The following is a 12,738-nucleotide window of genomic DNA, read 5'->3' on the forward strand; positions in this document are numbered from 1 at the left end:
CTCAGAGGGACTCTTCCAGAGAAAAGTAACACATTCCAGAATGTTGCCCTGCTTCAGAATGGTGTTCCAGAAGATGGAACCAAAAACTGTTTCCATCAGCCCCTCCCCCAGTCAGTGAGCTGTAATAACAGCAGCTGCAGCAAACATTCGCCCAAGTCTTACCGTGCCACTTATCCCCGCTCCACCTTCTAATATGTAACTTTAGGTATACAGTGCCTCTCTGAGCCTCAGCATCGTTCGTAAAATACAAAATAATAACTAAATCTACTTTATAAGATTGCTGGAAGAATTCGAGGACATAATGCTTAGTCCAGTGCCTGCCACATAGTAAGTATTTAATAAGAGGTAGATCTTTCCAAGGAAAGGACTGACTTATATTGATAAAAAGGAAAACCACCTTTACTTAACGTGGTTCCTTAAAGTCCCATGATAAGCCTTTGTGCACTTATTTCCTAAGCGTTTGGTGATGCCCGTTTTTTCAGATAAACAGCATCCTCTAGGTACAAAGAGCAGAGGACAGTGCGACTGTCCTCCTGACAAAGGAGGAAGAAAAGGCCCCGAAGGTCCAGGGAGACAGCGGGCAAGGACTCGACGCAGCGAGGTGAGCCATCCGGCCTCAAACCCTCCGAGAGGTTTCAAAAACCTCAGACGCTCCTGTCATCCGGGAGGAGTGGCCAGAGGCCATTATTAGCGGCGCCAATCCGCGCGGGGCCTTTAATTCACCACAGCTAAGGAGAGGTTGTTGTCTTTTGTCCCTAAAGAAAAAAAACGCACTTCAGGGCCCAAACCCCCGGGGAAATAAAAGTCAGCGCCCCAAGACGCCACACGTATGCTTTCAACGCTGGGTCAAGCCCGGGGCAGAAATCAAAGAGATAAGAAGCCCCTACGCTAAAGGGAGCCCCCGCAAGGGGGACGGTTTACGAAACGGTGCGCCGGGGATCCAGAGCACCCCCTGGGCGCCCGCCAGTGGTAGGGAGGGGGGCGGCGGCCGGGGATTCCCGAGCTCCGCTCACCTGGCCGCGGTGTCTGGCGCACCAGGCAGGACCAGGCCCCCGCTGGCTCAACAGGGTTAGAGTCGCCCTTTCTGTGAGACGCCCGGCCCCCTGAAGCAGCTAGCTACGGCCCGGAACTCACCTGCCGTCGTAACCGCGCCGCCGCAGCCTGTCAGTCAAGCGCATCCTCCGCGGCGTCGCGCAGGGTTTTGGGGCTCGGTCGACCGCACCCCGCCTTCTCCCCATCAGCTGTCCAATCGGAAGAGGCTGACGCAGCGGGCGGGGCGTGACTAGGCGAGCGGTGCGGGGTAGGGGAGGGACCGGGCGGGCGCTCTGACCCCACTACAGCGCGCCGGAAACAGGCTGGGCTTCGGCGCAGCGGTGCGGCTGCCCGACCGCTGGGCGGGTGCTGCCATGCCGGTCACCGGGAAGACTTTCCGCCGGCGCCGGGCCGACTCGGAGTCAGAGGAAGATGAACAGGACTCAGAGGAGGTTAGGTGCGTATGGGACAGGACTTCCCTGGGGCGAGAAGAGGAATCCGGGTTTGGCACTGGCCAGGCGCCTCTCTGACAACATCGCTGAGCTGGGGTTGTTTGTTTCTTCTGCGGACGAAGAAATTGAACCTCGGAGGGGTGAGGTCCAAGGCCACACAGTTGGGAGAAGTGTTCCTGTGATGCGCTGTGGATCTGACTCCCAGTAGATCTAGGCGCAGAGTCGGATCTCTGTACCACTGTGAGGGCGGCTCAGCATCAGGACAGGGGTGCTTGTCAGAGCTGCCAGTTGGCATCAGGTTCTGGGGAGAATCTCTTAGCTGGTACATTGCCTTTTTGCAGATTAAAACTGGAAGAAACCCGAGAGGTGCAGAACTTGAGAAAGAGGCCCAATGGGGTGAGGTGAGTACTGCTGTGGGGGGCGGGGATTCGAGGAAGGAGCAGACGGGGATGACACTTCTGCCCAGGTTGTTGTCATATCTCCTCTTGACACACTGTACGCTTTCTAGTGCCCGAAGAGTGGGTAACTAGGACCTACCCCAGACCATGTGGTCTTGAGGTTTTCCAGAGACATGGAAATAGGTCACTAACTTGTTTTTTGTTACACTCGGTTAATTGTGACATGCCCTTTTTTTTTTTTTTTTGCAATGTTCCCCCCCCACCCCTAGTAACCAACAAAGAAAGTTTCCTTCCATATATAAACCTTCCCTTGACTTTTTACAATAACGAACTGACACAATATTTGTCCTGTGAGTGACTTATTTCACTCAGCATAATGTTCTCCAAGTTCATCCACATTCTGCAGTGTTTTACAGATTCTGTATTATTCTTTTACTGTTGCATAGTATTCCATTGTGTTTATGTATCCATTCTTCTGTTGATGGCAGCCTAGGTTGTTTCCATCTTTTTGTTATTGTAAATAGTGCTGCAGTGAACATAGGTGTGCATATATCTGTTCTTCTCCAGGCTCTCGCTTTATTGTGATATATACCTAGTAATGGGATTGCTGGAGGGTCAACGAAAAAGGGGAAGGCCTTCAACAGGATGGATTGACACAGTGGCTACAACGATGGGCTCAGGTATAGCAAGGATCCTGGAGCTGGCACAGGACTGGGCAGTGTTTCATTCTGCTGTACACAGGGTTGCTATGAGTCAGAGAGAACTCGATGGCACTTAACAACAACAATAATGAGATTGCTGAATCAAATGATATTTCTAATTCCAACTTTTTAAGGAATCACCATACTGCTTTCCACAGTGGTTATATCATTTTTCAGGCCCACCAGCAGTGAATGAGAATCTCAATCTCTCCACATCCTCGCCAGCATTTGTTATTTTCTGTCTTCTTGAACTTTGCTATTAATGCTGGGGCCAGATGGTATCTCATTGTTTTGATTGGCATCTCTATAATGGCAGGAGCTCTGGTAGCATAGTGGCTAAAGCACTTGACTGCTAACCAGAAGGCTGGCGGTTCAAACCCACCAGCCACTCCTCGGAAGGAAGGTTGGGCAATCCTACTTCCGTAGTGATACTGCCTCGGAAACCCAAGGAGGGGTTGCTATGAGTCGGGGCCGACTCGATGGCACATAACAACAACAACAATAATGGCTAATGGTCGTGACCATTTCTTCATGTATATGTTGGCTGCCTGAATATCCTCTTTGAAGTGTTTATTCATATCTTCTGCCCATTGTTTAATTGTATTGTTTGTCTTTTAGTTGTTGAGGTGTTGGAGTCTTCTATAAATTTTAGAGATAAGTCCCTTGTCGGATATATCATTGCTGAATATTTTTTCCCAATCTCTAGGTTCTCTTTTTAGTCTTTTGGAGAAGTCTTTGGAAGCACATAAAAATTTAATTTTCAGAAGGTCCCAATCATCTAGTTTATCTTCTGCTGTTGGCACATTTTGGGTTATGCCTGACAGTCTGTTTATGCCATAAATTAAGGCCCCAAAATTTTCCCCTGTTTTTTTCCTTGAGGAACTTTATAGTTTTAGGTGCCCATTGATTTTTAAGAGTTGGGAAGATTTAGGAAAGTATAATCAAGGAAATAAGCAGCAGCCATAAATTCTACCAAACAGAGGAAACCAGTGTTAACATTTTAATGTTCTTTCAATCTCTGTTCCCTCTCTTATGTTTTTTTAAAGATTGTGATCAATGTTATATACACTTTTATTCTCTAATATTTTCAACTCAACATGACACTGTACGTTTTCACCCACATTGTGAAATATTTTTCATAAACCTTTTTAATGGTCACATAATATCCTAACAGATGTTTATACCTAATATGTTAACCAGTCCCCTTGTTGGGTACTTGTAGGTAATTCTATAAATTTTCACCATCAAATAAAGCTATAACAAATAATCTCTTACATTTGTCTTTAGCTAAATTTTCCTTGAAGGCAAAAATCTTAGAAATGAAATTACCAGGCCAAGGTGATACCAAATGGTTTTACAGAAAAGTGTACCACTTCACTGTCACCCCCTGACTCCCCCAGCAGCTAGAGTGTTTATAGAGCTTTGTTTTATTCTTGTTGGCTTTTCCACCTGGCTTTGGTTCCTGTTCCTCCAACCTAATCTTTGCACTGATGTTGTAATGCACAGACCTCCTGAGTATTCCTCCTGATCTCTGAAATATTCTCTCTCTCTCTCTCATTTTTTGGTTTATCTCAGTGCTGTGGCCCTGCTGGTGGGGGAGAAAGTACAGGAAGAGACAACTCTAGTGGTACGTTATGGGACCCTCCCTGAGCTATGGGAAGATGCAGTTGGGTGGTTGTTTTGTTTTGTTTTCTCTAAAAAGAAATCCCCCTGCCAATTATATTGTAGATGCTCCTTCCAAATTATCTTTGCTTTTTATAGGATGATCCCTTTCAGATGAAGACAGGTGGGATGGTGGACATGAAAAAACTGAAGGAGAGGGGCAAGGATAAGTAAGTCCATACAGATTCACTTGTAGCCCCTGCTCAGGCCCTTACGCTCTCAGAGAACCTTAGAAGAAAGTGAGTAATCTCCTTTGATAAAGATGTTTTTTTAACAAAAGGTAAAAGGTTGGTTCTCCCCCCCCCCTTTCAAGAAGAAAAAAGTACAGTTACATTCAAGCAATATAAAAGCTTTAAAAATAAAAGGATCCACTCATTTCCCAGAGATGTCTTTAATGATCAACAGTTTCCATGCATGCATTTCTAGAGTTACATGTATTTACATACCATATATATGCCATTTCCCCACCAAACAAACAGGATCACAGTATCCCTTTTTGTATGTGTGCTTGTTTCATTGAGTTGTGACTTTAAAATTCACTTTCATCGTCCTTTCCCTTTAGGATCAGTGAAGAAGAAGACCTACACCTGGGGACATCGTTTTCCGCAGAAACCAACAGAAGGGATGAGGATGCAGACATGTGGGTCCATGGCTAAGAGCAATCGGGTGGGCTCCAGACAGATGGGGTCTCAGATATTTCATCATACATGACATTTCTATAATTTTCCTAAGATGTCAAAGTTGGCCTCTCTCTCCCCACCTCCCAAGCTCGAGAACTTTGAATATTTCCTGAAAGTTCTTTAAAAAGGTGGATCTTGGGGTTTAGATTGTAGGGATAAATGTGGATTTGCCTACTTTTTATTTTGTGAACAAGACTATTAAATAACTACTATCTACCATCATATTTCTATCTTAAAAGAAATTTATATAGCATAATAAGCATATAATATAGTCTTATCGTGTAGGTGGTTCTTTAAATTAAACAATTTTAGCTTGATGAAGGAGGGGTCAGTATGAGTTGCGTCCGACTCGACAGCAGTGAGTTTGAGTGAGTACAGCTTGATGAGAAAACTCATTACTTTTATTTTTCTCATTTCTCCGTGTACTGATGTGTAGTGCACATCATTGTGGATCATTGCTTTGGGGACCAAAGCCAGCTGAAAAAGCCAACAAGAATAAAACAAAGCTCTGTAAACACTCTAGCTGCTGGAGGAGGCAGGGGGTGGCGGTGAAGTGATATACTTTTCTGTAAAACCATTTGGTATCACGTTGGCCTGGTAATTTCATTTCCAGGATTTTTGCCTTCAAGGAAAATGCAGCTAAAGACAAATGTAAGAGATTGTTTATTATAGCCTTATTTGATGGTGAAAATTTATAGTGGTGGTATTGTGTACTGTTGAGTAAATTCTGACTTGTAGCTACCCTATGGGACAGAGTAGAACTGCCATATAGGTCTTCCTAGGCCGTAATCTTTACCAGAGCATATTGCCAGGTCTTTTTTCCCACAGAGCAGCTGGTGGATTGAAATGGCCAACCTTGGACCAGATTTGCTGGTCTGATAGAGCCTGGTGGAACCACTGAGATTATGGCCCCTAGCTGCCCTTCAGGTCTGGAATTGCACCCACACCTGTGGTTTCCAGCCAAACAAAAGATAGGCATATGAGTTGAACATTTACCTGAGGTAGATACACTCCTTGGAGAAAACAATCATGGGAGAAAGAAGGGCTGTTTATGCACAGGGAGACAGCTCAGGGGGCAGGAGTGCATGGAGGAATAGACACAGGGACGATGTAGTTATCAGGAGGTAGTGGGAGGGGAGCTGTTGCATGGGGGTAAATTGTAGTCGATGTCATGAGTATATGTGAACTGCTATATGAAAAGTGAATTTGCTCTGTAAACTTTCACTCAAATCACAATTAAAAAAAAAAAAAATGGCCAACCTTTAGGCTAGCAGCCAAGTGCTTAAACCAATGTGCCACTGGTGCACTACCTTTTTGGTAGTGTTAACTCGCTGCCATTGAGTCAATTCCAACTCACAGCAACCCTGCAGGACAGAGTAGAACTCTCCTATGGTGTTTCCAAGGCTGTAAATCTTTATGGAAGCAGACTGCCTTATCTTTTTCCCACAGAGCAGCTGGTGGGTTCAAACTGCTGACCTTTTTCTTTAACCACTGCTTGCTTAAACTGCAGTCAGATCCTTTAACCACTACGCTACCAGAGCTCCTTTTGCTAGTGTTAGGTACTACGCATTTAGAGAATGCTTGTTCTGAGCTTGCTGTTCCTCCCTGAGACCAGTGTGTTTCTCATTTCAGGATGAAATACATTGAAACGGAGCTGAAGAAAAGGAAAGGGATTGTGGAACACGAGGAACAGAAAGTTAAGCCAAAGAATGCAGAGGACTGTCTTTATGAACTTCCGGAAAACATCCGCGTTTCCTCAGCAAAGAAAACCGAGGAGATGCTCTCTAACCAGATGCTGAGCGGCATCCCTGAGGTGGACCTTGGCATTGAGTGCGTTTCAGGCCCACAGTCTCACCTCCCTCTGGGCCTAGGAAAAAGAAAGCACCTCTGCCTCCCAGTTAAAATTTAAGATGATTTATTTCTTATCTCCTTGGAAACCCACCAAACCAAAAACCGAACTCACTGCTGTCGAGTCGGATCCGACTCATGGCAACGCCTCCTAGGGTTTCTGAGGCAGTATCTCTATAGAAGTATATTACCCAATCTTCCTTCTGAGGAGTGGCTGGTGGGTTTGAACTACCAGCCTTCTGGTTAGCAGTCAAATGCCTTAGGCACTATGCCACCAGAGCTCCCTGGGAAACTCACAAATATAAACTATTACAGTTCTCTCTGGCAGGTGGTTGCCAGGAGTTTCAGGGTTGCAAGGCTTGGTTAGGGTAGTTGAGATTTAAGGGACCCTGACTACTGAAAACAAAAATTATTAGCCTTTGTCACAGCTCTTTAACTGTTCCACTTTCACTTTGATTCTTTTTATTGTAGCAGGAGTAATGTTAAAGTATCAGGAAGCCCCTCCCCTGCGATCCTCCTTTGATTTTAACTACAAAATGTCTGATTTAAAAGAGGGTTTCTGTGGAAGAAACAATGGTCAGAGTCATCGTTGCCTGTAATAGGAAGTTGAAAGATTCCTGGGTTTTCACATTTTTTCCTGGCCTTAATAGCTCTGAGCCTTAGACAGTTCACTGAACTCCTTTGAGACTTGATTTCCTCTTGACCAGAAGTGGAGGATAGCTCCTGCTCTCCCATGGTAGTGAAACCTCTGTGAAAATGTGATTATCAGAGCTAAGTAAGCTGTAGAGAATTGTGCCCCAAGAAAGAAGATTTTCCTGTGTGATGAGGGCTGCCAGCCTTTCCAGTCATTTCTGTCTGTGTACCAAATGTGCTATGATCTAATCTGTGGTTGGGTCCTTTCTCCCGGTAGTGCCAAAATAAAAAATATCATTTCCACGGAGGATGCCAAGGCCCGACTGCTGGCAGAGCAGCAGAATAAGAAGAAAGACAGTGAGACATCCTTCGTGCCCACCAACATGGCTGTGAACTATGTGCAGCACAACCGATGTAAGTGGCTCTGCGAGAGCTCCCAGCCCCACCCAGTGGCAGCCCCACACACAGTCTGACGTGTGTTCTGGTCTCTTTTGGTCCAGTTTATCATGAGGAGCTCAACGCCCCCATTCGGAGAAACAAAGAGGAACCTAAAGCTCGACCCTTGAGAGTGGGTGACACAGAGAAGCCAGAGCCTGAGCGTGAGTATAGTGGAAGCTTCAGGGCTGCCTCTGGTGGCCAGCGCTCTGGGGTCAGCAATTGGGCCCACAGATGCAGATATGGCCTGGGCAGGGGCAGCTGAGTTCCAGTCTATGTTCTGAACCACGACCACGTGCCTTTACCTTTCCAAGCCTGAGTTTCCTCATTTATAAGCTGGGGACAGTAGTAATCTCTTGATCTGTCTCTGAGGATTTAGTGGGCTGTCAGTATAGTAGAGATTCAAAAGAGTAGGGAAGTTCAATAAACAAAAATTAATTACATCGGCAGATGAATGCTTATCCAAGCAAAATGTGCATACATACAGTGGAATATTCAACCATAAAAAGAAATTACATTCTGATACATGGGGTGACATGATGAACCTTGAAAACATTATGCTAGTGGGAGTTCATGTTTACTGGGTGCAGAGTTTCTGTTTGAGAGGATAAAAAAGATTTGGAAATAGATGGCAGTGATGGTTGCACAACGTTGTGAATACAGTCGGTGCCACTGAATTGTACCGTTTCCAATAGTTAAAATGGCACATTTTAGGTTCTACATTTAGAAAGTCATATCAACCCCCTTCAAAATAAAAATTAAAAATCACTCATAATTTCACTACCCAAAGACTACCAGTAACATTTTTATGTGTAAGCTTTCAGACTTTTTTGAAAAAGCATGTTCTTGAAGCCTATGTGTTGTATGCATACTGAACGGGATTGTATAGATTTTTGCTCAGTATTACACCTCGCAGGTCTCTCATGACAGTAACTAATTTTGTTTATTGGTGAAAATACACAGAGTGCAGCATTTTCTGCGTGTACAGATCTGTTTTCGTTTTCACAGGCAGTCACGTTGTGTTGTTTAGACAGATGTCCTCTAGCGTAGCCGTTCTCTTCTTGTTGCACACTTAGGTTGTTTCCAGTGTTTCCCTCTTTCAAACATGCTGTCGTAATCATTCTTAACCACATCACGTCCGTAGGCCACATTCTGAAATTCCGCTGTTGCCCTCTAGGATTGTGAAGCCGACTTGTTCATTGGCAGCATCTAATGGTCCCCTTTCCCCACACGTTCGTCAGCACCAGGTGGTGTCATCTTTTTGTCGACTATGACGTGACACTGAAGAAAGGCTCAATTTGCTGGGGTTTCCGAAAATTTAGCCTGTTGATGTGTGTCTTACATCCTACCTGGGGAATTATTTTTTTATAATATCTTTGTTGTATGTCCTTTGATTCCACAACAGTTTCATGTTATTAACAAGTAGTGCAGTTTCCAGAAGGAGTTCTGGTGGCACAGCTTCTAAGGCATTTGACTGATTACCAGAAGGTTGGCGGTTCAAACCCACCAGCCAAGGAAGGAAGATGGGGTAGTCTACTTCTGTAAAGATTTACTGCCTTAGAAACCTAATGGGGGTCTCTATGAGTCTAAACTAACTCGATGGCAGTGGGTTTGGCTTGGAGTCTCCGGATGTGGGTTCACATCTCAGCCTACCTTTACTTTTGGAGTGACCTTAATTAAGCAAGTCACTTAACTTCTGAGCTGGTTTGTTGTGAGGACTGAAAGAAATAATGCCTACTAAGGAGACCTGGTGGTACACTGGTTAAGTGCTCAGCTACTAACCAAAAGGTTGGCAATTCAAAGCTACCATCAGTTCTGCAGAAGCAAGATGTAGCAATATGCTTCTTTAAAGATTACAGCCTTGGAAACCCTATGGGAACAGTTCTACTCTTTCCCATAAGGTCACTAAGAATCAGAATCCACTCCGAGGCAGAGGGTTATTGTTCACCTACTCAATGCTGATGTCAGCACATTGTGGCTGGCACTTGACTCTAGTGTATGTGTATTATTTTCATTCATTCAATAGTAGTTATTCACTGAGGCTCTACTGTGTTCTTATTCACTGGGTTAGGCCCTGAGGCCCCTGTGGGGAACGAGCAGGCATGGTTCTTCCTTACATGGAGCTAAAGTGTAGGAAGCAGGTTCCAGCAGAGCAAACAGCCTTTCCCAATCTTTTCCTTCTCAGGGTCTCCTCCTAACCGCAAGCGCCCTGCTAACGAGAAGGCCACCGATGACTATCACTATGAGAAGTTCAAGAAGATGAACAGGCGGTACTGAGAGTGGCTGAAGAGGAGATGCACAGGTTGGGATGTAAATAGCACCTCCCCCCAATGAAAACAGGTTTCCTGGAGGAGCCCTAATGTTCTACCAGGTAGACAGTTCCAAAACCAGACTCTATCAGTCCTGCCACCTCCCTGCTGGAATTTTTAAGCAATGAATTTGTAACCTTTTGAAACCAAATGTGCAGTTTTTCTTTTTTGGGGCAAACTGTTCTCGTGAGCATTATTAAATCTTGTTTGTAAATATGTTGACTTTCTGTTTGTTCTGGATCAGGAGGAAACAACTGTGTGTTCTGGGTGAAATAGTAAGTACCCTTTAGATTTTGCTTTTATTACTACACATGCAATCATGTCTCCTGCTTTTAAATATCTGCAATGGGGCTCAGAACCCTATCCTTCATTGTGACCTGTCTAGAGTGAATCCAACTGTCAGCAGAAATATCTGGAATGGGACCAAAGGACACTTTTACAAAGTTATTTGTTTCTTTTGATCTTTTAAAAACATTTTTAGCACTTAACTATTAAATTATGAAATGAATCCAACCTTGTTGTTTGTAATGTGTTTTCTTAACCAATGCTAGGTCATTTTTCTGAGCCCAGGGGTTGGGTAACTCAACTGGAAAACTGAATTACTGAGATAGATGTTCTCATTTAGTTCAGAGACACAAACATGTACCTAACAATTCACTGTCAAAAGTTTCAGTGCTGTGACTATCTAATATGGCTAGCCATGGTCTTTGTGACTCCCACACATTGGTTGGATGGGACTAAGGGTGAAATGTTACGGATTGAATTGTGTCCCCCCAAAATATGTGTCACTACCACCAAGAAGAGCTGGGAGTAGAAAGTGCCCTTTGGAGCCAGGATCCCGGCGCTGTGAACCTCCCAGACCCAAGAAACAGCTGTAAAACCGGAGATGGCACAAGGTGGCGAGAAGTGGCAAGTGCAGCAGAAAACCAGCAGCAGCAGAGCTAGGAAACTGGCAGGATATGGTACTGTGGACTTCCCGGCGTACAGAGCAAGAGAGCTGAGCACTTTGGGGCAGGAGGCTTGCCGGCGGAGCGTTTGTCGAGGGAGCTAAGCTGACCAACCCACAGAGCTGGGGAGCTGAGCGCCTTTGGGTTGAGGTTTATTAACAGTAGTGTGTGTCTGGGCATTTACTGGTAGAGCTAAAGAGCTTTGCCTGAGCAGGGCAGAGGCCAGGCTAGTCTAAGAGGCCTGAGGGGCCAGAGGTCAGGCAGAGGACTGCCTGTAGGCATGGCCAAGAAGCTATCCTGAACAAAACACTGTATCCTGCCTCATTTCCTGATTCTGAATTGTAACCTGTTACTTTCCCTATTGCAAGAAATTATCGAACACCAGAGAAGTAAAGAATGCTATGGGAGGATGGCTGCTGTCAGAACCGGTGAAGTTTGTAGAGAGAGGTGAGTAACCTCTGCCTCATAGGAATCAGACTTGGGCTGCTGATCCTGTTCTCCCTGCTTGTGAGTTAGACTCTGCCATCGTGCCATTATTACAATACCATTTGTTAATTTTACTAGGACGTGAAAAAGTTGAACCTTAAAACATTTCTGCAAATGTCTGTCAGGTCTGTACAATATGCAGGGGTAATGGAGTTAACTGAGGGCCTACTGTCTTCTCTCTACCCTTCATCTATGGGTCTGTAGCACTGCAGTGGCTTGCACGCTGCTTTGATGCTAGAAGCTATGGCACTGGTAATTTTCAGTGGAGCTTGTAGATTAGGAGGAAGGACCTGGCTATCTACTTCTAAAAAACTGGCCAGTGAAAACCTTATGATATAGTGCCAGAAGATGAGTGCCTGAGGTTGGAAACACTCAAAATACGACTGGGGAAGAGCTGCCTCTTCCAAGTAGGGTCAACCTCAGTGCCACAGGTGGAATAAAGCTTTGGGGACCTGCATTTGCTGATGTGGCAGAACACAAAATGAAAATAAATCATTGTAAATAACCACAAGTAAGTGGAATGTGGAATATCCAAAGCATGGATCTGGAAAATGGCAAGTTGCCAAAAATGAAATGGAACACATAAAGATTGATATCCTAGGCATGAATGAGCTGAAATTAAGTGGTATTGGCTACTTTGAATCAGACAATCATGCACTCTACTATGCCAGGAATGACAAATTGAAGAGGAATGAAATTGCATTCATTGTCAAAAAGAACATTTAAAGATCTAAAGTACAATGCTGTCAATGATAGGATAATACCCATATGCCCACAAGGAAGACCAGTTAATATGACTAATATTTAAATTTACACACCAACCACTAATGCCAAAGATGAAGAAATTGAAGATTTTTCCCTAACTTCTGCAGTCTGAAATTCATCAAACATGCAAACAAGGTGTATTGATAATCACTGGTGATTACAATGTAAACTTAGAATGAGGAAGGCGGATTGTTAACTAGAAAATATGGCCTTGGTGATAGAAGTGACACTGGAGGTTGCGTGATAGAATTTTTTAAGACTGATGACTTTTTCATTGCACATACCTTTTTTCAACAACATAAATGTTAATTATACTTGTGGACTTCACCAGATGGAATACACAGGAATCAAATCAACTACATCCATTTTAGTCTTTTCTTTCATTCTTTT

The 12,738-nt window shown here is 44.4% G+C and overlaps 1 protein-coding gene across 1 annotated transcript; it reads left to right on the forward strand.

The window, feature by feature from the left end:
- The first annotated feature begins 1,406 nt into the window (after positions 1 to 1,406).
- Positions 1,407 to 10,118, forward strand: CUNH9orf78 (chromosome unknown C9orf78 homolog). Its single transcript, XM_007944230.2, has 9 exons — positions 1,407 to 1,489; positions 1,826 to 1,885; positions 4,159 to 4,210; positions 4,345 to 4,415; positions 4,808 to 4,885; positions 6,558 to 6,755; positions 7,684 to 7,820; positions 7,907 to 8,005; positions 10,027 to 10,118. Exons 1-9 carry the CDS (start codon positions 1,407 to 1,409, stop codon positions 10,116 to 10,118), a joined length of 870 nt encoding a protein of 289 aa, XP_007942421.1.
- Positions 10,119 to 12,738: the final 2,620 nt, after the last annotated feature.

This window comes from Orycteropus afer, unplaced genomic scaffold, assembly GCF_000298275.1.
Source record: "Orycteropus afer afer isolate SDZICR_OR568_19922 unplaced genomic scaffold, OryAfe1.0 scaffold00123, whole genome shotgun sequence".
NCBI lineage: Eukaryota > Metazoa > Chordata > Mammalia > Tubulidentata > Orycteropodidae > Orycteropus > Orycteropus afer.

Bases quoted from the DNA above. Each gene is read 5' to 3' on its own strand.
- CUNH9orf78 (XM_007944230.2), top strand. From the start codon at position 1,407: ATGCCGGTCACCGGGAAGACTTTCCGCCGGCGCCGGGCCGACTCGGAG. The intron at 4,416-4,807 runs GTAAGTCCATAC...CTTTCCCTTTAG, and splicing joins AAGGAGAGGGGCAAGGATAA to GATCAGTGAAGAAGAAGACC. The intron at 4,886-6,557 runs GTGGGTCCATGG...TTCTCATTTCAG, and splicing joins AGGGATGAGGATGCAGACAT to GATGAAATACATTGAAACGG.